At 43.0% G+C, this 26,427-nt stretch overlaps 1 protein-coding gene across 12 annotated transcripts in view; it reads left to right on the forward strand.

Moving 5' to 3' along the window:
- The window catches only part of ABCC5 (ATP binding cassette subfamily C member 5), a 213,514-nt gene that overhangs the window by 91,273 nt on the left and 95,814 nt on the right, over nucleotides 1-26,427 (forward strand). For 2 of the 12 annotated variants that reach the window (XM_086944467.1, XM_086944468.1), the window contains exons 5-6: nucleotides 2,615-2,762; nucleotides 13,088-13,321. In XM_086944467.1, the coding sequence (XP_086800593.1) occupies nucleotides 2,615-2,762; nucleotides 13,088-13,321 (382 nt within the window). Of the gene's footprint in view, nucleotides 1-2,614; nucleotides 2,763-9,421; nucleotides 11,940-12,419; nucleotides 12,516-12,616; nucleotides 13,322-26,427 lie in introns of those variants that run through there. The other 10 variants (XM_086944480.1, XM_086944479.1, XM_086944478.1 and 7 more) reach the window with 10 other exon arrangements.

Below are 26,427 nucleotides of genomic sequence, written 5' to 3' on the forward strand. Positions count from 1 at the left end.
GGATAGTAGTTAAGGACTACGCCGTCTTCGGAGCTCCTTGACTACGAAGCCATCTTTCCGGCTGCTAGCCATGCCCCCTTGAAGAATGTACTTTTCATCCTCCCTGCTACCTTCCAAATTGACTCTCGAAGATATTCAACAGGAGAAGACACTAGTGTTCACTTCTCATGAATGGAGTGCCTACTTTGAGTTTTTAAATTGTTTCATGGAGCCAAAACTCTTTTGAGAAATGATTTGCGAGTGTTCCAGTAGGATAAAACCATTAGCCTATTACAACCTAGTTATTGTTTAGATAGGATGAGTCCTCAGTTTGGGAGGTGGAAGAGAGGGAATTCTTATGGTTACATTTTAATAATGTCCTCTCAATTTGTAGCCCACCATATTTTTCCAATTTCACCTTCATTCATTCAAGTGACTTTTTCTGGATACTTAATTGTTGATTAAGTACCAAACTGTGGTAAAAATTATCCTTTTTTTAAAATTTTATTTTCTTTAAGTAACGCGTCACTTAATTTTTTTTTTTTATGTATGTGTAAGAAAGGACCTCTTTTTATGATTACCCCACCAAGTTTTTGACAGATGTTGGTTTTTCAACTCTGTAGTGCACAGCAGTCTGCTGTCCGGGCCCCAGAACATGTGCTCTTACCCCAAGGAATGTGTACAGTGGTTAATACCTTATTAGCTCATTGACTTACGCCAAAGTCCCTAGGAGATGTGACCTTCTCCAGAAGGATGACTACTGGGCGCTGGCCACAGATGGCCCATCTTTAAAGAGGCTATGCCTCATTGAAGCAAATGGCGATCTCACCTTGCCTGCCTGCTCTTTTTTGTTTTTTTGTACGCAGACAGGCTGGCATCTCGTCCGGAGGGGAAAACACGTTGGAGAACAGGTTTTCCAGGAGGTTTGTTCAGGGCTCCTCATAGGGAAAGAAGGCTTGCACCATCTTCTATTCAGGTAGGTAGGGTTATCCTCGGATTGTTTAGTAGCCAAACCCCTAGTGTTGTAAAGTAGGAACGGTTGCCTCGTGGGTACTATTTCCCTGTTATCTAGTGAGTCCTCCCCTCCCAGAAATGAGAACATGGCATAAAAGTGGCACCCCAGCCCCCTCCGTCCTTAGATTACTACTAGCCTGGAAAGAAGACAGGACTGTCCTGCTGCTCCATTGACCCAACAGAGGCTGCACCAAAGACTGGACTGGACCTGCTGCACCGAAGGGTCCCACAAAGATGACTGCATCTGCGCTACCCGCTCCTGGAAAGTAATTCCACTGTGCCAAGACGGAAGAAGCAACTTCAGGGGCTAGTCGGCTTACGTTCTGTTAGGCTTCTGGTTACCAAAAGCTAAGGAACCCTGCATTTCCTGAGAGCCCAACTGCACAGTAATGTGTTGTGACCTTCTCGGAGTCCCCAGGCTTGTGGGACCTGTAGTCTAAGTTAACCTTGGTCCCCAGAAAAATGAGAATTGCTTACCTGTAAGCAATCTCTGGATCTGCTGTAACTGGGAGACAAGTTGACCAGTGGCGACAACTTGCTTAGGACCCCCTTAGAGCATCATGGAAGACAAAGTCCTGAGGCGACCGCTGAAATTTGTGGATACAAGGATGGTCTCTGCAAAAATGACTGTATTTCTTCTGTGTCTTCAGCATCTGAGCATCCTGCATTCCCAGAATCCGGACCACTTCTTGGTTGGACTGCGTTAAACGAGAAAAAGACACTGAGGGCCCCAAGATTGCTGGAAGTGATGGGTAACCGTCTTCCTGAACCCATTGTGACCTGTATAAGTAAAGTGAAGGAGCATTTCTTGCCAGTATACTACTACATTTTAAACCAATTAAAACGTTTTTATTGCATCTTTGCAAAAAGAATTTATGTACCTTTGAAAATTCCTTCGATACATTTTTGCAATTTTTTTGACTATTTTAAGATTTTAAACATTTCTGTTTAAATTGGTACCAGATGTTTATCGTATTGTGTTTCCTACTATTAACTGTTTTGATATTTCTAAATGCTTTACCCTTGACTTTGTGGTGCCACACCTACCCTTGACTAAGCTAAGGGTTTTTATTAAAAAATCCTAACTGCACTTGATAGAATTTGGGGCAATATTACATGGTGAGGTGTCGCAACCACACCAAATAATAATCCACTTTCCTATAGTTTCATCCTCATTACTGTCCAAGTGCATGTCTTGTGCATGTCCTAATGCCAAACAATGAACAGCTCAGTGATACCAAGGGACCCTGTTAAGTTAATGTGAGGATTGCCTTAAACTGTGTAAAGGCCAGCATTAGTCTGAGGAGCCTTCTAACTTCACTAACAAACATCTAGAGCTTCGTCTATGAAGAAATATATCCATAGTTGGAAATGCCTGTGAACAATTCCAGTAATTCTTTATCTGGACAGGGTTTGAATCCACATCCCTTGTGCTGGACATGGATGAGTTGCTGATCCATACAGGTTGGATGCTGTAATGCATACTTTTCTAAAGACACGTTGGGCCACGTTGGGACTATATGTCTGAGCACTTCATACATGCTGTTTTCTTACCGTTTTGTCTGGAAAAAATCTTATGTTTAGGGATCCAGTTCTCATCTTTCTCTTCTGACTTCTTCAGGTTAGATCGATGGTGGCAGGAAGAGTTGAAGGAGCGTGGGGCCGAAGAAGCATCTCTCCGGCGGGCAGTCTGGATGTTCTGTCGAACCAGGCTGTGTATTTCCGTATTGTGCCTGATGCTTTCCCAGCTGGCTGGTTTCATTGGCCCTGTAAGTACTTCCATCCTTTTTAATAACCACAGTTAGCTCACCCCATGGCTATAGCTGTGCCCTACCCACCATTGCCTTTCAAGCTTGACCATACACTAACTAAATGTAAAAAGGCTGGTCGCCGAGTGCATTTGATTGATGGAACTTGTTATGCAACTAATTATTCGGGTCCTGACAGTTTTTGATTTCAGGGACAAATCCTATGGGTTCTTCTGCATTTTTGATACATTTGTGCAATGGTGGTTTTTTTCTGAAGAAGTATCCCTGTTCCAATAGAAGCCTGTAGTTATGACAGGCAGCGTTAATGTATTGCAAGCCCCATCCTTGAATATCATGACGTAGCCGACTTTTGACTAATTGCCTCTAATTCCCAGTTATTGGAAGAATACTGAATGTTTTTGAGAAACAAACTGACTGAATAACATTCCAGTGAGAAGTGCCTAAGTAGGTAGCAGGTCTTTTCCTAGGAGGTTGGTGCTCCTGTGAATCATTCAGGATAATACTATTTGCTCTGTCTATTGGGGCAGATGAGCAACATGTACATTTTAAAAGCAATGTACAGATTTGAAGATTCGGCAAGCATTTGCTGCCTTTAATTATGGTTAAATATGTTTGAGGAAAGACCACTTTTCTGTGGCCTAGATGGTCATAATATTAGTTGCCGAATTTGAAAATGTCACCGAACGCTTCCTATTTTCTTTCCTAAGGGAAGGCATGTCTAACACATGTGCAGAACTCATCTGCTTTCTTCCAACTTATTTAGTCCTTCCTAACCACCATTTCATATTTCATATGGAAACTTGATCTCCTCAGGATATTCTGTAATGCAGTTGTCCAGAGGTTTGATTTACAGAAATCGAGCCAAGTGGCTATCGAGATAAAGCATAAAGTTGTGTTCATCACTGAGACTACCAAGGTTTGAAAGTAGCCTTCTTCGTGTACAGTTTGGTTGGATGGTGAACAGCACTTCAGTCTACATTCAGTCTTTACAATTCTATAAAACTGCCTTACTTTTTGAGGCCTTCTTTGTAAACGACTGCTGTGATGGTGCAATGCAGTGTAACATTCAGTGTACCACGCTCAAACCATGCTGCGTAGTTTCGATGTTAGTGTTAATCCCAGTGTCTCTTATTGAGCTTGCTCATATTACTTTATTCTTGTTGACTCCATCTTGTCTCTTCATCTGTTTTCGCTGTGCACCCTGTGCGGGATAATCGCCAGGCTACTCTGCTCACTAAAATGTTTTATTCTTTACAAATTTGTCTTGAAGTGTAGGAAGAGTTTGTAGTTCTATTTGTCACTGTGCTGTAACGCTGGATGATCCTTTCAAGGGTAAGTACAGATGAGTTTTGCACTGCTGAGGTGTAATTAAAGAACAGAACCTAATTGCTAATTGATTGTGATCTTTCTTTGTTTAAGTGCTTATAAGCTCTTACATTCACAACTGGTTTATGAGTTGCTATGAGCTGATGTATGTTAGCAGTGATATGTTACTGGAAAATTGATGATCATATGACTGTTTGACAATACTTTGAGCATTTCTGCTGATTTCATAAATGCCTACTGCTTACCTGCTTATGCAGATAATTAATGTTTTTCAAAATGCAGCGAGTCACTGCTGTGCGTGAAGGTAAGGCAGATCTCCTATAACTACCTGGCTGTCCTGGACTTGGCAGGGGGACCTTTGAGTCTCAGAGCATTCCCGGGAAAGTGTGGAAAGATCTGACTTGCTTAACGTCTAGCAGTTCTTTGATACCTGTCGATCGATGTCTAGAATCGCTGCTGTATGATTTGCCTATATGTCAACATTCACTGTGTAAAATTGCCAGTTTTACTGATGAAAGTGATTGAGGGAAATTAACACAACCAGCTTCACCAAGAAGAGCTTCTGTCATTGGTACACTTCAGGGGCTGGTAACTGATCTTTTACTTTTCTCTTTCTGTCGGCAGGGATAACTTGTTCCATTTGGGTAACCCACGATGCTCGAAGCTGGTACTCTCTAAGTTGCTTCATGGGGGTTACCATGCTTGCTAAGACCCCTATGGCAATTATTTGGAAGAATTACATAGCTGCATATATATATGTACACACTGTTTCTACAGCAGTTTGGAATATTTAAATTGAAAATGTATGCTCATGAGTTCTTCAAGTTAAGATGAACTCCTGTTAGAATAATTACCTGAACTCTGAGAAGTATAAGAAGGAGATCTTTAACAAACGATCAGCTGTCTTCAGTTTGCCTATTGCAGAAGTTAAATATCCCATAAGTAGGATGTGTTAAGTCCATGGTGTTGGTCCATTTCATAAGGTTTGGATGCTCTAGTCCCCCCCCCCCCCCAAACGCTTTAGAGGAGATTTGCAGCCTGTTTGTTTGAAATATTTCTGTTGTTCGTTGAGGCTGTTGACCTGTGATGTTTCCAACTTGCCACATTGGTGTTTCCTGTGGTTTCTTACAGTTTTCAATTTCTCTGTGGTGAATGAAGTGCTTTCTGCAGAAATGTCATTTAGTAGAGCAATTTAAGAGACCCGGAGCACAGTAAATTAATGTCTTCAAATATCTGAAGGCAGTTTGCCCTAATTTTTTTACTTCTGATCAAAACCTCCTACTTCTGATCAAAACATCCTATTGTCCTCCATGTTGCTTTGGCCCATTGCCCTAAAGGTGAATCTGATAGCAAAGGGATTCCAAAGTAGATGTAAGCTTGTTGTAAAACACTGAAACACAGTCTCTACCGCTGACATAAATTCAGCATTCTAGTTGGGGGATAGCATGTTACCTTGTGCTTGTAATGCACTATTTAAAGTTAGTGGTTTAACCCATCTGACCAGGGTGTCCACCAGGCATGCACATTCTTGGATGCTTGCTAGAGTTTCATGCTAGACACATAAGATAAATATATATAAAACTAATGTGTAAACAAAAATAATTTACGTACCATTTGGTTATCCTGAATAAGGATCAAGTCGTGTGGTGAACATCAGTGCGTCATGAAAAAATAAAACTATGTTTAGCTGCATAGTCTGGGTGGCAGCAGTGAGCCTAATTGTACTGCCCTAAACTGCAGGTTCACACCATGGAAACATCAAAGAGGGACAGCCACAATGAGTTTAGGACTTAAGGGAGCAACTCTGTCAAGCACAGTAATATATTTCATATACTGCACAGAGAGCACAATATTCTTAGGAGTAATAACTGTGCTTTATTTAATATACACCAAAGATGTAGGAAAGAGCAGCAAGGTTGATATAGCTGGTACAGGGGACGTGATGTAGGCTGGTTACTTGGTGCAACATAAAATACATATAATTAAGAACACTGATGGTCTGTAGTTAAAGGCAAGGAATACCTAGTCTTACGAGTTGGAGGCAGGTTAAGGTAAGGCTTCTGTACAGGGATTCAGGGCAACCTGGAGGCTCTTCTAAAGTTATAGTTCTACATTTCAACCAATCTAATATTGCAAGCAGAGAAGACCTCCAACTTAAATGAAAGGTTGAGCCTCAGTTTGTTTGTCTTCTTTCAGAAGCTCTGGTCCTAGCTTTATGGGTATCTGCGCTTCTTCAACTGATTAGCCCAATATGATGTCCATATTGTATGAACGATGGGGGTCTTCCTGTGTCAAAGAGAACAAAGGCATTTCTACTCCTTCGGGATTATTCTCATTCTAGAAATCATCCGCTTTGACAAATTTACAAAAGAAACTCATCTCTGTTCTGTTTTTTGAAGTGGCAGTGGTAACATGAAGTGATCATTCTTCCAAACTTAAGTACTAGTCTTGAAACCTCTAGCCATATTTGTTGGGGTGAAAGGAGAGTTGAATATTGCTCTCTTTTTTGTTGGTGTAAGCAGAAGTGGGTTTATCTCTTCTGGATCTTGATGATTTACCCCTGCATCCTATGGTTTTGGTGATATGGCTGTTACTTTAGGTGTACTGGTGTTTTCTCTGTTTGACTGGATTGTGCATTCTTGCTTAGTGATTTTCTAGGATCACCATTTTCATTGTTGACATTCCTGTGTGTTTTTTCAACCTAAGAGGTTTATTCAGGTGTAATGTTGATGGTTGCGTACATGGCATTACAAAGATGTACGTTAGACTTTTTTTGGTAGTCATTTTTTTTCAGGGTAATGACGGAGTTTAGTGTCAAAGACTAAGCACAACAAGGCAGTCTGGTGTGATCAGGATTTTTCTTTTTATTACCTTCACCCCCTTCATTTCCACAACCCTCCCAAACGAACAAGGTCAGTGAGTGAAGTGCAATGAACTCGCCTTCAGGCAGCAGTAGGATGAAATTAAAAGGGTCATGCCCTAATAAACGCTTCAAAAGTAGTTTGTTAACCAAAAGGTAACACTTGCATCAGTGAGGCGGTTGGGAGTAGCCATACGTGAGGGTACACTGTTACCCCATCTGATAAATTGGAAGATACATCTGCTACAACCTATATGTTTTTCGGCCAGGCAGTCTTTGTATTTTGGTAAGCTCTTCTCGTTACCAATTAATAGACGTTGCATATGGCTTGCCTGCTTCTACTTCTTGGCAGCTATCTCACTACCACTTGTATAGGAGAGAAGAATAACTGTAGCTTAGAAATGATTGGTTTGCTCTGGTGTAATCTAGAGAACATGCTCAGGTAGTCGTCGTTATCACCTTGAAGACTCATTTATGTGTGAGCCGAGGGACATTTGCCGTCAAGGCCCTTGTGTACATCTACGGTGTGTAGCAGCGCAGGAATGAGATCCTTCTGGCCATCTTGCATAGACAGGTGTGTGTTTGTATCCAATTCATCAGGCCTGCTCAGTAAGAGGTGGATGAACGGAAACCCACCTTATCCTCCGCTAGAAACCACCAGAATAATCCGATCTTGAGCTTTGAAGTCCGTGGAAAGATTACTGATCTAGAATGTCCTTTACAGTGAAGTGTCAGGCCATTATTCTCATGGCGAGGAGTAGAACACTTGTTCTCAGTGATACTATATAGACGTTTGAAGAGTTCACACCCTAAAATAGGAGAGAACCAGACCTGTAGTTTATTTTTGGGGATTTGTAGACTTATTTCAATCTTCAAACGGTAACTATACTGTTAAGCGAGCATACCCTCTTTGGGCAGGATTTATGGCAGTTCTTCACTATCGCGTTTAATCAGTTGAAGCTCTTTTAAATGTCTATTTTTGGAGGTGACTTGGGGAAGGCAAGAAGGCCTTCATTTAGTAGAGCAATTTAAGAGACCCGGAGCACAGTAAATTAATGTCTTCAAATATCTGAAGGCAGTCTGCCTATTTTTTTTTACTTCTGATCAAAACATCCTATTGTCCTCAATGTTGCTTTGGCCCATTGCCCTAAAAGTGAAGCTGATAGCAAAAGGATTCCAAAGTAGACGTAAGTTTGTTGTAAAACACTGAAACACAGTCTCTACCGCTGACATAAATTCAGCATTCTAGTTGGGGGATAGCGTGTTACTTTGTGCTTGTAATGCACTATTTAAAGTTAGTGGTTTAGTCCATCTGACCAGGGTGTCCACCAGGCATGCGAATTCTTGGATGCTTGCTAGAGTTTCATGCTAGACACATAAGATAAATATATATAAAACTAGTGTAAACAAAAATAATTTACGTACCATTTGGTTATCCTGAATATGGATCCAGTCGTGTGGTGAACATCAGTGAGTCATGAAAAAATAAAACTATGTTTAGCTGCATAGTCTGGGTGGCAGCAGTGAGCCTAATTGTACTGCCCTAAACTGCAGGTTCACACCATGGAAACATCAAAGAGGGACAGCCACAATGAGTTTAGGACTTAGGGAGCAACTCTGTCAAGCACAGTAATATATTTCATATACTGCACAGAGAGCACAATATTTTTAGGAGTAATAACTGTGCTTTATTTAATATACACCAGAGATGTAGGAAAGAGCAGCAAGGTTGATATAGCTGGTACAGGGGACGTGATGTAGGCTGGTTACTTGGTGCAACATAAAATACATATAATTAAGAACACTGCCAGTCTGTAGTTAAAGGCAAGGAATACCTGGTCTTACGAGTTGGAGGCAGGTTAAGGTAAGGCTTCTGTACAGGGATTCAGGGCAACCTGGAGGCTCTTCTAAAGTTACAGTTCTACATTTCAACCAATCTAATATTATTGCAAGCAGAGAAGACCTCCAACTTAAATGAAAGGTTGAGCCTCAGTTTGTTTGTCTTCTTTCAGAAGCTCTGGTCCTAGCTTTATGGGTATCTGCGCTTCTTCAACTGATTAGCCCAATATGATGTCCATATTGTATGAACGATGGGGGTCTTCCTGTGTCAAAGAGACCAAAGGCATTTCTACTCCTTCGGGATTATTCTCATTCTAGAAATCATCCGCTTTGACAAATTTACAAAAGAAACTCATCTCTGTTCTGTTTTTTGAAGTGGCAGTGGTAACATGAAGTGATCATTCTTTCAAACTTAAGTACTAGTCTTGAAACCTCTAGCCATATTTGTTGGGGTGAAAGGAGAGTTGAATATTGCTCTCTTTTTTGTTGGTGTAAGCAGAAGTGGGTTTATCTCTTCTGGATCTTGATGATTTACCCCTGCATCCTATGGTTTTGGTGATATGGCTGTTACTTTGGGTGTACTGGTGTTTTCTCTGTTTGACTGGATTGTGCATTCTTGCTTAGTGATTTTCTAGGATCACCATTTTCATTGTTGACATTCCTGTGTGTTTTTTCAACCTAAGAGGTTTATTCAGGTGTAATGTTGATGGTTGCGTGCATGGCATTACAAAGATGTATGTTAGACGTTTTTGGTAGTCATTTTTTTCATGGTAATGACAGAGTTTAGTGTCAAAGACTAAGCAAAACAAGGCAGTCTGGTGTGATCAGGATTTTTCTTTTTAACACCTTCACCCCCTTCATTTCCACAACCCTCCCAAACGAACAAGGTCAGTGAGTGAAGTGCAATGAACTCGCCTTCAGGCAGCAGTAGGATGAAATTAAAAGGGTCATGCCCTAATAAACGTTTCAAAAGTAGTTTGTTAACCAAAAGGTAACACTTGCATCAGTGAGGCGGTTGGGAGTAGCCATACGTGAGGGTAGTCTGTTACCCCATCTGATAATTGGAAGATACATCTGCTACAACCTATATGTTTTTCGGCCAGGCAGTCTTTGTATTTTGGTAAGCTCTTCTCGTTACCGATTAATAGACGTTGCATATGGCTTGCCTGCTTCTACTTCTTGGCATCTATCCCACTACCACTTGTATAGGAGAGAAGAATAACTGTAGCTTAGAAATGATTGGTTTGCTCTGGTGTAATCTAGAGAACATGCTCAGGTAGTCGTCGTTATCACCTTGCAGACTCATTTATGTGTGAGCCGAGGGACATTTGCCGTCAAGGCCCTTGTGCACATCTACGGTGTGTAGCAGCGCAGGAATGAGATCCTTCTGGCCATCTTGCATAGACAGGTGTGTGTTTGTATCCAATTCATCAGGCCTGCTCAGAAAGAGGTGGATGAACGGAAACCCACCTTAACCTCCGCTACAAACCACCAGAATAATCTGATCTTGAGCTTTGAAGTCCGTGGAAAGATTACTGATCTAGAATGTCCTTCACAGTGAAGTGTCAGGTCCTTATTCTCTTGGCGAGGAGTAGAACATTTGTTCTCAGTGATACTATATAGACGTTTGAAGAGTTCACACCCTAAAATAGGAGAGAACCAGACCTGTAGTTTATTTTTGGGGATTTGTAGACTTATTTCAATCTTCAAACGGTAACTATACTGTTAAGCGAGCATACCCTCTGTGGGCAGGATTTATGGCAGTTCTTCACTATCGCGTTTAATCAGTTGAAGCTCTTTTAAATGTCTATTTTTGGAGGTGGCTTGGGGAAGGCAAGAAGGCAAAAAATGACTTGTGTGTTCCCAAGGAACTCACTATGCGTGTCTTGCCCCTTAGTACATGTGTGCACGCGTGTCTTAAGAGACCATGGATCTGAACACCTGATGGGATGTGGGAGGTATGTGGGGAGGGTGATGGGTGGGGCCATCGCTCTGTAGTGGGACCAATGACAGAAGCTGTTCTTTAGAATTTTCAGGATGGCTGTATTCTGCGGTCTGATTGAGCAGGTCCCCGCTACACAGGATCACCTGGAAGCCACATTCACAGGTAAGGAGAAGTTTACTAAACCGGAATGCTTACAAGAGACAAAAGAAGCTCTTGATAAAATTATATTACACGTATGATAAATTGATTTTTTTAAGTTGTCCATTTTCTTTTTTGTTTAAAAAAAAACTTTCAGTAATTATTTTAAGGTATTTTTTTGTTCAGAAGTTAATAAGATGCACTGTGATGATAAAGATTTCCTTTTCATGAATTCTTTAACCTGCAGATTGTGTCCAGTTCTCACTTTATCAATTTTTATTTGATTCTCTTTTCATTTATATGAACGTTTTAATATTTTTAGTTCTTGGAAAAGTGTTGGGGGGGACAAAGGACCCCCCTTGCTATTTTCCCTTCTTCCTCCTTTTACCTGCAGCATTTAAGCACTGGCTGACTGGACCACAAACAAGGATACGACCTACCCTGTTCATTTGTAAATTGCACACTGCAGTTGTGAGAGGGAAAAAGAAATCGAGTAAGGAGAATTAAGATGAAACAAGATCTCAGGTGGAATCTAATGCCAAAACGAGTCACTTACTGGGACATGGTCCCCCTTCGAAGAAATTGTCACTGTAGAAAAGACCTCCCTGTTTGACTTAAAAAAAAAAATAAACCATTTTTTAAAAACTGGAGTCTGCAGTTGGCGGGCTCTTGGGTTACAAGCGACGAAACACTGGGCAAACTTGCAGACTTTGGGAGGAAAGTAGAGTTTACCTATTCCGAAAGAAGACATTCTGAATAAAAATGTACAAGAACTGGAAGAAACTGATGCAGCTGAACGATCTTTTAAATCTTAAGTCTCTCCTGGCCACTCCCTACTTTGCCTTTCATCCTATCCCTCAGTATTCTGGAATGTTTTTGCCAGATAAATGTATTCTCAATTATTTGATGAAGGATTACAAAATGATGAAGAGTTCAAAATAAAAATGGCATTGCCTGAAGAAAACCTCTGTAGACTTACTCTGTTCCACTTCAGCAACAAGAGAACAATGTTGGTGCTCCTGGATTGCAGCATTACATCCTCGTGTGGCTCCTGCTTCTACATTGCTTAGTAAGCGAAAATTGCGTTCGGCAGTCAATCGTACCTTTTTGCGCGTGCGCTCCTAAAGCCTTAGCATCTCTGTTGGCCCTCCATCATTCTACACTGTCAGCAACTAGGCTGCCCATTTTCCTGCTAACATGCTTCTCAAAGGTTGAGTCCTTTTTAAAAGAATATTATTTAAAAAAAAAAAGAGAAATTTAAAACGCATGCTATGTCTAAGCACCTCGTATTTCCTATTGCTAACCCCATGCTCTATTTCTCCACTGCGCTTTGCTCCTGAGCCCCACATACCATGCAGATCTTAGACCAACAAGGTAGTTTTTCGGGAGGGGCGAGGGTGGGTACAGGGTTACATTTGGAGTTAGAGCCCAACAACTTAATTCCGCACTGGGCGTTATTTCCGGGCATCCTGGGGGCATGTGCTCTTGTTTTTGGGGATGAGGGTTAGCAGGATATTAGTTTCTCCCACCTGTGTTGTATTCTTTTTCTCTACAGTTTATTTCATGTGTTATTAAACTGCTCGTATTTATTTTCAGGATTGTATTGCAAAATGCCCTTCACAATCCTCTTTCCGTACAACTGTAGGTACTTTGTTCTTTTTATCAAATAAGCACGTTGAAAACACTGAATACATAATGACTGTATTTTTTAAATGATGCCTAAATCAAAGTCTTACATATGTTCTACTGTATATATAAAGTATTTATTTCCTTTTAATTGTTTGTAATTCCTCTAGATAGCGAATTGCTGTCGCATATGTGTGCAATCCATTTTTATGTTGCGTAAGAATAGCAGGTGCTCACATGGCATATTTATGGCCCATGAAACTTGTTTTGGTGAGAGGGAGTAGGGTTGAGTGGGTAACTCAAAGGGTTATTTCTTAATTGTACATGAAATGCATTAAAGTGTAGGAATGTTTATTTAGTGTTGAGAAATAAATAGTTAAGTATTTCCTTTTAGTGTTTTAACCTTTGGCATTCTCTGTTCTACCAGGTATAGCAACACATTCTGCTTCTAAAGTTGATACATGGGTATAATGACGTCTGTTGGTTTCTCCATCTAATTCTTCTTTCTACTTTAATATTAACAAATGTTGGAAGGTGTTATAGAGGGCACCAGTAGTGGGTCTTCACGCCATCTGCCTTTCTCCCTGCTAGGCGTTCGTTGTGAAACGTCTCCTGGAGTACTCCCAGCAGATCGAATCCAATCTTCCCTACAGCATGCTGTTGGTGTTCGGCTTGCTCTTGACGGAGGTGGCTCGATCTTTGTGTCTAGCACTCACTTGGGCGCTGAATTACCGGACCAGTACAAGGCTTCGTGGTGCCATCCTGACCTTGGCGTTCAAGAAAATCCTGAAGCTGAAGAATATCAAAGAAAAGTCCTTGGGAGAGGTAAGACGCTGGCGCACCTCCAGACAGGATATTTCTGTTTTATAGCTTCATTTCTGTATTGCAGCATATCCCCAGAAAGGCAGCAGAGTGGATTTGTTGATGGGTAGAATGCTGCACCATGGGTTTTACTTGGTTGGTTGACATAGCACTTTAGTAAAGCCATGAAACTGGTACTGTCACCAATTGTAGACTCACTTGCCTCTCCCGTTTTGCTTTTACAGCATGGAGTTTCTAGTTTTCTTTTTGAAGGGGCAGAGCAGTAGTAAGGCTCACCAAATTCTAATGAGCTTAGTCACATTAAAAGACTGCCAGCATAGAGTGCAGTGCACGTTTATGTATGAATGATCCTGAGGTACAGGCTGAAACATTTACATATTTATCGTCCAAGAGTGGTTGGCTGTGGATTTGATTTTTGGTTGCCAATCGGAAGCCCTTGAAATGCACAGCCTCTTTTTCTGCTAAAACTCTGGATTTGCTGTGTGGATTGAGTACACTAAAACTATGTATTTTTTCATGGAAGAGTTTGGAACTGATATGAAGTGATCTGAGGTAAACATCTGATGTTTCCTTTTCAAACAGTGGTGGAAAGATAGCAACACTGTTTGCATTTTTTATCCCTTGGTTTTGGGAAACAGCAGGTCTCTTAGACTGAGTTTAGACATGTACGTAAGCTGCCCTGTGAAGGACTGCATGGTCCGAGTTTATCTCCAATTTAGAGGAGGGCTCAGGCCAGAGGTTTGACTCGGTCGTCTGAAGGAGAGCCACTATGAGAGTCTCCACCCCCAAGGTGCATTCTTTTTCCCCACATCGATCATCCTGAGTTTCAAGAGTCTTTAGTTTGATTCTGCGACCGTGTTTTACAGTAGTGAGTATCCTATTAGGACCCCTTAATTCCTATTATGGAACAGATTTTTAAAGTTGGTGGAGAAGTAGAGCAGTGCTTCTTTTACGTTTGGATCCTTTGTGGAGACAGGCTCCTCCTATGACCTTTTTAGGCTGTTTTCTCTGAATTGGGCCCCAAATCATGTGTAAATTAAAGCTTTGTCTCAATCTCTGTGTGTTTGAGGCATGTGTGCTGTAGATACACATGCTTTGCGTACTCCTGCCATCTAGTGTTGGATCCGGATGTTTGCAAGTTGTTTTTCTTCGAATAAGTCTTTCCATTCACAAGGTAAGGTGACTCCTCCTTTCGGTTATAGTGCGCATGGGCATCGACTCCATTGTTAGATTGGTTTTTTTCCTCTATCTTGTTCGAACGTGTATTGCTGCGCTCTGGTTTGAAAACTGTTCATCGGGTTGCCCTCGGTGCCCAATCGACTCTACCCTTGACGGTATTGTTTCTGTATGTGTTTCCCTGTTCTCCGCATATCAAATCGCTCGACAATCTTTACATTTTGTATTGAAAACCTTGTGAGCAGCTGTCTGGCCTAGTTGCGTCGGTCCAGCCTTGTCCTTGGTGCCACGCCAAATATCTGCACTTTGGCCTACATCAAGTTTGTAACTTGTGCCTCTTTCCGGAGCACAAGGAGGAAGATGCTTGTAAGTCGTTTCAGTCCAAGAAGATCGTCTGGCCAGACGATGAGAGACGCAACGCAAAAGCATTCAACACACTCTGGATATCTTCGGGGAAGAATCTGACCAAGAAGAGATCGAAGCTTCCGCCGCAGAAGAAGAGGGCCTCTCCATTCCAGAGTCCGATTCCGAGATCAATCTGTAGTCCGAAGATATGCCTCTGGGACAGGGTGAAGACCTCTTTCCCCCCTAAATCCTCTTCCAAAACGTATAAGGCTACGGCACCACCTCTGCCTTCAGGCCAAGGTCGGCACTGAGACAATGTTTCTGACGCCCCACCTCTCGGCACCAAAACAACCGTCAAGGCTTCTGGCTCGGGACCGAGTTGGCCAAAATTACCAGCATTCTCCTTAGAAGGCATGCATGGATTAGGATCTCGGGGTTTAAGCCTGAGTTTCAACAATTCATTTTAAACACCCCTTTGATAAGGAAGACCTGTTTGGTCCTGTAGTCGACCAAGCCTTAGAAGAAATGAAAAGGGACACTGAAGTGGCAACATTTATGGGAGTGCTCCAGTCCCCATCCAATTGAGGCTCCTTTCACTGCTCATTTTACAGAGCAGAGTCCAAAACAACATCCTCATACCCAAATGATTCCTCTTACTAAGGCAACAGTCAATCCTTTTCCTCTAGAGGTTTCTACAGAGGAGGTTATAGAGGAAACAATTCGATAGGTGGGGGAAGACTTCCACATTTTTTCCCCATTCGGCAATCTAGAACAACCGACAAATGGGTGTTAGACAATAACCATGTTGGATAAGGTCTGGAACTCTCCTCCAATCCACCAAACTTTCCACCTCGCAATCACAAATTGTCGTCCGACCATTTGCAGTTACTCAAACAAGAGGTGCAATCTTTCTTACAAAAGGGAGCTAGGGAGCAGTTCCATTTCAGTACCAAGGTTCATGGGTTTCCTTTCCTCTCTATTTTCTGATTACCAAGAAGAGATCGAAGCTTCCGCCGCAGAAGAAGAGGGCCTCTCCATTCCAGAGTCCGATTCCGAGATTGATCTGTAGTCCGAAGATATGCCTCTGGGACAGGGTAAAGACCTCTTTCCCCCCTAAATCCTCTTCCAAAATGTATAAGGCTACGGCACCACCTCTGCCTTCAGGCCAAGGTCGGCACTGAGACAATGTTTCCGACGCCCCACCTCTCGGCACCAAAACAACCGTCAAGGCTTCTGGCTCGGGACCGAGTTGGCCAAAATTACCTTTGGATCCAAAATCATCGGGCTACAAGGACAAATCTGGTTCGGAGTCAAAACCCTCCTCTTCGAACAAAACAAATTTTGGATCTCAGAGAGTTAAACCACTACATACTGTCAGAGAATTTCAATATGGTAATATTTCTGCAGGTTCTTTCTCTCCTACAGCAAGGCAATTTTTGTTAGTCCACACTGGACTTAAGACTCCTATTTTCCCATTCCCATTCACCCAGCTCATCGCAAATATCTCAGATTTGTGATAGCAGGCAAACACAATCTGTTCAAAGTACTTCCATTCGGAGAAACTACTGCTCCCAGGGTATTTACAACATTTCTAGCTGTGGTAGCAGCTCATCTCAGAACACAACAAATTAATGTCTTCCCTTACCTAGACAACTAGCTCATCCAAGCCAGCACGCACCAACAGTGTCTACAAAACACTCCGGCCACACTACACCTACTTCTCCAACTAGGTTTCACGGCCTACATTAAATCTCACCTTCAGACTTGAAAGATACTATCTTATCTAGGAGCCACTCAACATTCACAAGGCTCTAGCCTTTCCCAATGCAGCCAGAATTTCCAGTGTCCAAACTGTTCTGCTGCAGTTCCAAACCTTGCCAGGCAGGACTTTCACGCGCCCTACTGAGCAAGACTACACATGCGTATATTACAAGAATGTTTAGCACGGCGGTGGAATCAGTCACAGGGTCAATTAACAGATCTAGTGTTGGTAGACAGCTGCACTCATCGCTCCATGCAGTGGTGGATCCCACGAAATGTATCAAAAGAGCAGCCTTTCATTGGCCCTGTTCCACAAGTCGTGCTAACAGCAGACTCATCTCTCACCATTTGGGGTGCACATCTCCATCATTACACAATCCAGGGCCTCTGGGATGACAAACACAGATGTCTTCACATCAACTATCTAGAGCATCTAGCAGTGTTTCTAGCACTGAAAGCTTTTCAGTCTCATCTCACAGCCAGTTGTCCTAGTCTGCACGGACAACATGTCAGCAATATACTATGTACAAAAACAAGAGGGGGACACACTCTCCAACTGTGACGCCTGTCTCAGGCAATTTGGAAATAGGCAATCGATCACAAGATTCACCTCCTGGCAGAATACCTCCCGGGAGTGAACAATAAAATTGCTGACCTCCTCAGCAGAAGGAGACTGCAAATACACTAGTGGGAACTTCATCCCCAAGTTCTCCTTCCATATTTTCAACAATAGGAATACTCGCAAATAGAGCTGTTCGCCATAGTAGACCACATACAATGCCCAAACTCTCCTACAGGTTTCCACACCCTCAAAGGCAATGCCCTATGGATGAATTGGTCAGGGATATTTGCCTACGCTTTTCCACCTCTCCCACTCCTTCTGTTTCTGGTTCAGAAACGGACGCAAACATCACTCACACTGATTTTAATAGCTCCCTGTAAGCGTGGGGTGGGAGCGGACCGGAATAACAAGCGCGGAGGCCGTATGTAGTGGGCTATCTCGTAGCCGGTGTTTATTACAGTACAATGTTCCAAGGGTAGGGTACAAGGGAAAAGAGGGTTCTAAAGGATCGCAGGTTCCGGTTCCGAGGTGGTGAGTCTTCCTGTGGTGAAAGTCCAGGGACGGGTGTTGGTCTTGACTGGAGTCGTGACTGATCTGTGAGGCAGCAGTCGGTTCAGCTCCCGGACGGTGGTTCCTCGGAGGTGGGGAAAGGAGAGAGAGAATAGGGGCCGTTAGTTCTGTCGGTCAGACCCAGGGTATGAGACTGTTACCTTCACCGGAGTGTTGGGGCTAGAGCGAACGTGAGGAGAGGGAGGGGAAGGTAAGAGAGGAGAAGAGACAGTACGGACAAGGCGGAGGGTGATTCTGTGTCAGGATGTGGGGGAGGGTTTATCTACACTCGTGATTGTGCCACTCTCACACAAATATACACTCTATTCACAGTGCGCGGTGAAACGTGAGGGGGAGAATCTACTTTACAAGGGTTGTATTTACAGCCTACTATTTACACACACGCGGAACTGGTACTCACTTGGCCCGCCGCAACTCCGTCCTTGAGTTGCGGCCGCTCTCCAGCGTCCTCCTCTGGACTCCACCAGTCCTCCGTCCAGACCTCGTCTCCTGGTTCGGGTTCGTCTCTCTTCTCCGGGGGTTCTTCGCACGCCGTCTCCTGCCACGAGTCTTCCTGCTTGAACGCGGTGTTGTCGGCTCTTCCTGCTTTTCTGTGGTCCGCCTCCGGATAGGGGGAGGAACTTCAGGGGTCGCGGGGATGCACTTCCTGTGTGTCCCGCGTTGGGACTGGTTCCTGCAGGTAAAGAGAAAGGGGTGGAGTCCTGGTTGTGATGGTTGTCCGGGTAACCGGGAATGGTTGTTGTGACCGGGGGGGGGCGACGTGGCATCAGCGCTGAAGGCGCTGTGGTCCCATCACACTCCCACATGGGCCTTCAACCGTGGTACACCACCCTGTTTGAGCTCTCAGTAGTTCCACATCAAACGCTACATCTCACCTCCAGTATCCTCACTCAGAACCATGGCGAAATCAAGCAGCCAAATCCCAAGCAGCTCAACTTAGCGATTTGGCTCCTCAAGTCATAGACTTTGGATATTTAAATTTAACACCAGACTATATGACTGAGAGAAGCAAGAAAACCTACTACCAGAGCTTGCTATGCAGCAAAATGGAAACTATTTATTTACTACAATAACAACAAAATTCTACCTCCTAGATGCTTCTGTTCAGAACATTGTCTGTTGCCTTTTAAACTTACAGTAATGTTGTCTAGCTTACACATCTATTAGCTTCCACCTTGCTTATTTGTAAAACAGACAACATTTGTCTTTGTTCAAAGTTCCTGTCATCAGAGCTTTTATGGAGGTCTTAAAAAGCAGTTACACCGCCAAGAATTCCCCCGGCACCAGTGTGTAATCTTAATGTTGTACTTACAAGGCTTATGGGTCCACCCTTTGAAACGTTACTCAAGTGTCCTTTACAGTTTCTCTCTTGGAAGGTTGTATTCCTTATTGCAATCACTTCATTAAGGAAAGTTGGTGAGCTACAGGCACTAACTTTAGATGCCTTCTTTCAGCTCCACAAGGATAGGGTCGTTTTTCGCCCAGTCCCAGATTCCTTCCCAAAGTGGTTTCTGCTTTCCATATTAGCCAATCCGTTGAGTTACTGGTGTTCTTTCCACAACCTGATTCAGTAGCAGAATGAGCTCTTCATATACTTGTGTCAAAAGAGCTTCATTGTATTATATCCAAAGCACAAAAGATTTTCGTAAAACACAACTGTTTGTTTCATTAACACCACCTCACAAAGACAATCCTATTTCTAAATCTGGCATTTCAAGATGGATTGTTAAATGCATTCAAACTTGCTATGCAAAATCTAAAAGAACTTTATCTATACCCCCTAAAGCGCATTCCTCCCGCAATTTAGGGGCATCTATGACCTTTTTAAGGTAACATTTCTATAGCTGACATTTGTAAAGCAGCAGCATGGTTTCCACCACACACATTTAACAAACATTATTGTGTGGATGTACTAGCATACCAACAAGCTAATGTAGAACAGGCAGTGCTAAAAGCACTTTTTTGGACAACTGCAATCTCAACCGATAGCCACTGCTTTGGGAGAATACCGCTATATGGTCTATGCAAAGCATGTGTATCTACAGCACACATGCCTCAAACGGATTATGTTACTCGCCCAGTAAGCATTTGTTCTTGGCATGTAGAGCTGTAGACTCACATACGCCCACCCACCTTCCTGGGCACCTGTAGTTGTTGCAGTTCTTTTGATTTACATTATTTACGCATGGACATCACTTACTACACTCACTTACTCCATTCTCACCCTCTTGCGGGAAAACAATGCAACAATGGAGTCGATGCCTATGCGCATATCACCGAAAGGAGGAGTCATCTTACCTCGTGACTGGAAACACTTCTTCGAAGAAAACTAACTTGCAAATCCCTGGACCCAACACTAGATGGCGGGAGTATGCAAAGCTTGCAAATCTACAGCTCTACATGCCAAGAACAGATGCTTTCTGGGTAAGTAACATAATCCTTTTCAAGCACTGAAATCCTTCACAATATTTTGCACATCAAGGTCTTTCTTTTCCGCTTGCAAAGTAACCACATGTGTCTGTCCTGACTTGAATGGTTTTCAGTTTGGGGTTGAAGCGCACATTATGCCCTGGCATCTAGCTTTGGCTCGGATAAAACCTTTACTGCACTGAGGTAACCAAATTATGTTTCATTGTCCAGGCCTTCAGTATACTGGAATATCAGAGGTGTGCTTATGGATCTTGTTTCCCTGATTACCCATTGTTGGTAATTTAAGACCATATTAAAATAAACTTTAGAACATTTTTGAGGAGTTCAATGTAGTGGACGTAGTCTAATTTATTTTGAAACAGTTCTTTACAAATTTTCCATCCGAACACAAGAGAAGCGTTCACCTGCGAGATCAAATCCTGTCATGATTTAATGACACTATTAAAAACTAATGGTCCTGTGTGCAAGTCCGAATACCTTGGTCACCTTATACAGTAACTATTGTATGGGATCTTTTACAACTCACTTGATACACCAAGCAACAACAGCTGTCCAAAATTGAACATTTGAAATAAACCTATATCCAAGATGAGCAACAACTGGAAGAATATCCTGGAGCCAGTCCCCAGGCTCAGCCGTAGATAAATAGGGGCCTTTTAGTAGGCGCATAACCAAACCAACTCTCAACATGAAGTGTAAACCACATAATAAACAGTAACTCCTTGGGGTGATGGTGGCTGAGAAGAAGGGTAGGGATAAAGGGGCATCCACAAGACCAAATGACATACCCTAAACCATTGAAGCTCTGAATATTAATCGCACATCTGCTAGAGTGTCCTGGGAAAAAATAGTGTGGGGAGGGTATTACTGGGAACATGGGTCGATGGAGCACTGGAATGCATTGTATTGCATTCCTCTGAGTTAAAAATCACTGACATATTTCTCAAAAACCAAATAGGGATGATTTCTCCTTGTCATTTGGGTTTTTAGTTCCTGACTTGTGTTTAGACTCCTGCTGCACTGTTTCTGAGGCTCGACGCATTAGACCGTGGCAGCCTTACAGTTGTTTTCCCCCCAAATTATTGCTTACCGCCACCACTTTTCTCACCTAATTTTTGCTTGTGAGCTCTCCCCTAAACATGGTAATATTGACTCATCCCCCAATTGGCATATTTTATTTTATTAGAAGTCCCTAGTAAAGTGCACTACATGTGCTCAAGGCCTGGAAATTATATGCTACAAGTGGGCCTGCAGCACTCCTTGTGCCACCCACTTAAGTAGCCCTCTAACCATGGCGCAGGCCTGGCATTGCAGACCCTGCATTTACACTGCCATTATGACGCAGGAAAATAAACCTCTTGCCAGGCCTACTCATTTCGTTCATATACATATGTCACCCCTAATTTAGCTTGAGTAAAAAGAGAGTCATGGTACATATTTACCATTTTTAAGAAGTGGGGTTCTGCTGCATCAGAATAAAACGGTAAAGCAAGCACAACCCTACCACACTTTTACATATTATTTGTGTGTTTGGTCAGGGGTCTTTACATCTTTTCTCTGTACACTATAAAGTGTTTGTTAGTGGTGAGACGTTTGTCACTATTTGTGTTTTTCACATCACTATTCTCACGTTTGCACTATTATCTCCTTCTAGTGCACTTTTGTCTTTTCACATAGAGAGAGTGGCCGATGATGAGAAGTGGGTATACCGGCAATTACTAACCGGGAACCCCCTCGGGTGGTGCTACCGTGAGGTACTCTCTCTATCTCTCACATTTTTCTGGTGGATGAGGTAATTGTGGTCCTGTGTGATTTTAGTATCTACACACATCCCAACCATAGGATTTATGTCATTGACAAATCCCTGGGGACACTAATAAGAAGGGGTCCCTATCCCTGGTGGTTTTTTATATGGATGTGTACACATGTAGGTGAGGCTCCATTTGTTTAAATACTGTGTGAGTGGGGGGCTGCCTCACCTATTCCTCTCCCCCTATACCCCCTAGTGATTGTTCTCACCCCTAATTTAGGCCCTGGATAACCCAGTGGTTAAGGTACAATGTACTTTTATGTTTTTTGCATGTCCTGGTAGTGAAAAACTTTGAAAGGTCTATCTCTCCCTTAGGATAACCTTGGGATTACTTTATTAAATTTTTTTAATTGTAATTCCCAATTGTGAAGAGAGATTTTTCAAGTTTGGTGTATCAGGAATCACAATTTCAAATCACTGCTTTTTGTAAAGTCTGATTTTAAATTGCAATTCTGAAAATGCCACTTTTAGAAATCTGACACTTTCTTTCTTTATCCATTTGGTGCCTGCTGCCTGTCTCTGGTACCCGTCTGGGGAAGGTAACAGCAGGGCTTTATGTATTCTCCATAAACAGCCACACACAGTGGGAGCTTAGGTGTGACTTGATGGACCGTCCTTGGAGAATGGGAGGGAGGATCTGGATTCAGCCTCACTTAACCTAAATAGGCTGTGTCCTGTACCCACACAAAGGGATGTATAGCCCCCGTAGTGAGTCTGGAGTGATTTCAGGAAGGCAGAACCTCTGTACACTTCAAAGACCTGTCTTTGAAGTCTCTCCCACTTCACAGGCACAACTTGTTATAAGTAGAGGACCTCTAACCCCACCATTTCAGTAAACGTCTGGACCTGTGAAGACACACTTCCAGGAAGAAGAACTGCTGTGCTACTGACTGACTGCCACTCTGCTGGACTGCTGCCTTACTGGACTCCTGTCTTGCTGTGCTGCCCTGTGGCCTGCTGTTTCTTTGCTTGGGTGAGAAGGACTGGACCTGCAACACTTGAACCCAAAGTTACTTCAAGGGCTAGCTGGCTTGCTTCCTGATCTGAAGTCTCAGGGACATAAGACCTTCAACTTACCTTCTTCTGCTCCCGGACTCTGCCATCTGGAAGTCTGCCCTGCCAAGTGGTGCCAAACCAGTCCTAGACACTTGGAAGTGACGCCTAAGGGGATTGCTTCAACAAACCCCACGCATCCTCTGTCGAACCAACGCATCATGGATTGGAACCAGTGAATCACCCCCTTGCGTAGTTTGGAACCGGTGTATCGCTGCTGTTGCATATTTCAGAACCGGCTCATTGCTCCGGTTGCAGGGCCAGAATTGGTGTATCGCCTTTGGAACCACTGCTACTCAAGATCTCCGCAGATCCATTGACTGCATCCTCGACATTGGATTGCAGCTCTTCGCTCATTGGAGCCGACACTTTGCCAGTGTTGGGCTGATCATGACCAGCACATCACCACTGTTGCGTGGATCAACATCAACACATCGCTTCGGCTACACCCTGCATCTCCTACGTCAATGCAGCCAGGATCAAGGTACTTTTGTTCAGCGGCCCTCACTGGGTCTCTGAATCCAGCTCACGCTCCATCTCGGTCAGCTTGAACTTTTGCGTATGTCCCTGTATGGCTCGACCAGATATCACAAATAGCGCTTATTGCTTCTAATCGCAATTTTACACAAAAAAAATTCAAGTTCAGCTTATTGTTTGTCGTCTTGGTCTTGTTTTATTTATCAAATTAAGTTACATTTTTCTGACCTGCTATAGAATCTTTTTGTGAGGTGTTTTCACTGTTTTACTGTTTGAAGTATTGCACTGATACTTTACACATTACCTCTAAGATAAGCCTGACTGCTCTGTGCCGAGCTACCAGAGTGTGAGCACAAGGTAAATTTAGGGTTTGCCAGCTTCTCTCCTGACAAGGATTGTGTTTGATGCTTGACTAGAGCTCCTACTCCAGTCACCCTAAAACCCAGTTTCTTACACAACGGTAACGCTGTTCTGATTCAGACCCCTTTTTTGTGAAAAACCCATCAATGAGCAAGGTAGTCAAGTAGATATGTGAGACTCAAATTTCATGTTAAATACCCACAGCACTGCAGTGTTTGAGTAAAACTTTCACCCGTATGCTTTGCTTGAGTACTGTCTTAGAATCCATAATAAATCAAAATGTATTAACAATAAGGAATAATGTAAGCCATTAATAGGCTCAATATATGGCCCACATCAATAAATACAGGTGCCTGTAACTGCTTAGTTTTTTTCTTCTTTTTTTTTTTTTTAAATAGCCCTATTTTTACTAATATATTTCTCCTTGTATACAATAGGGTTCCATTAAATCATGACAATTTATGGTATAAATGAATTATGGGAACTGTGCTGTTCTTTGTGTTTTGGCACTATAGTGTCCTCTTCAAATGAGCACAAAAATGTTCATGTCATTCAGAGGTGTGTAATGTTCCTGTGGCGTATCACATAAGCCCCCTAATTAAAATGTAAATGGTATCCGAAATAGACATTTGTCTGTGCTGTATTCTTATATTCGTAATGCAGTTATGTAAATGTAAATGTACATGTATTTATATAGCGCAAATCGCCCACATCGCAGGCATCTATGCGCTTGCTTAGGGAACCCGTCCTGGTATTCCCCTGTGAGATACCCCGGCAGGGTATCCACAAGGTGAAAGCCAGGCATCCCGCCGCGAGGGGCCGTTGTGGAGATTAAGCAAGCTATTGCCCAGAGTCGCAGAGTGTGAACCCATGAGTCGAGTAGGCACCGGAGCGAGAATTATCGAGTCCGTGGAATTATTGAGCCCAACCCCCGTCGGGGCGGGGAATTGAACCCTGGTCCAGGGCCGATCTCAGCTTCCGGGTCTGCCGCCTCTAACCCCTGAGCCCCACTTCTCCACAACCCCTGAGCCACACTTCTCCACAACCCCTGAGCCACACTTCTCCAGTTATCGGACTTGATTGTGATGTCTTCAATGTTATGGCCAGGTGACCACTATCTGGGAAGGCTTAGAGTCAATGGTCATGTGGTGTCAACAGTTTGTAATGTCAGTCCACTATCCTGGCATTTTAACCTCATCGCTGCTTGAGATATTCCTCTCCTGTGCTGAAGGTCAATGGAAACGGGTGTGGTCACGACGAGCGCAGCTCGTCATGAGCACAGCTCCACTGTGCCTCATGACGAGCTGAGCTCGTCATGAGTATGGAAGGGGTTAATGAATGGACATCCATGTATCCACATAGCAGAACGGTTAAACATAGAAGCAGACAGTCTAAGCAGAGAAGTAGGAACATCTCATGATTGGGGACTCCATCAAGAAACTCTAGAAATTGTTTTTGCAGACTTGAGAACACCAGTGATCGATGTGTTTGCAGCTGCAGAAAAAGCAAAATGCTAATACTTTGCATCCAGGTTTCAGCTCTCGGCCTACCTGGGAAATGCACCACCTCTGACCGGGCTAGGGTTATCTGCCAACGCTTTTCCCCAAAACCGCTGTTTTTGAAAGTGCTCGTCAAATGCAGGGTACCAGGGATATCAGTATTCCTTGTGTGAGCAAGACAGAAATGTTTTTCCCACTTCATGATAATGTCCAAGAGACACGTAAAAACGTGCAAAGCTTAAATAGCGAGGGGGAGTGCTATCCCAACCCCAGACAGGTCATCTATCCCTGCCAACATGGCTTCTGAAGACCGTTAGCATCTCCCTGAAAGGTGTCTGGCAATGATTAAAGTGTCAAAGACTTCTCAGCTGGAACCAACATCAGGGATCCATAAACAGCCTCACGGGTTAGACTAATATCATATTCTGATAATTCAGTTGGTAGACAGCAAGCTAACTTCCACATCGCTAAAAGTTTATTCGCGATGGTAGCCTACACGTGTGGCCAGCATAATAGACGTTTCAGGATACCAGCCATTTAATGATTTCTAGAAGGGGGTTAAATAAATATACCCATCGAGAAGGATCCCACTACTAAATCTTTAAAACCACCCAATGGACCTTTGTGTAAACTAGATCTAAAACACATGATTCTAAAAACAGTCTTTTTTATGTCAATCAAACCACTTAGTAGTGGAAGCAAGATGAATGAATAGGTCATTTGCAAAATGTGACCGCTACGCAAAATCAACATTCTGGCTCTACATTAAGTAGGAGTAGGCACAACAAGAGCATGCAAGCATTGGTCCAGTAGATCTATAGAGCAAGGTTTTCAATTGTTTTCTTGAAGCAAAGCTTGGCAGTGTCACAAAGTAATAATGCGAACATTCCAAAGTTTGAGTGTTTGAAAAGTTTCAATACTGCGTCCATTTTATTTTGTGATTTTGCTATTGTCACAGCATCTACAGATATATTGTTAGAGGTTTCTTTTGCATTCTGACTGTCGGGTACCATCATGCTGGACACAGTTTTTGTTCAGATAGAGGGGTGTCTAACTGAATCTTTAG

The sequence above is a fragment of the Lissotriton vulgaris genome, chromosome 11 (genome assembly GCF_964263255.1).
Source record: "Lissotriton vulgaris chromosome 11, aLisVul1.2, whole genome shotgun sequence".
In the NCBI taxonomy this organism is placed as follows: Eukaryota; Metazoa; Chordata; class Amphibia; order Caudata; family Salamandridae; genus Lissotriton; species Lissotriton vulgaris.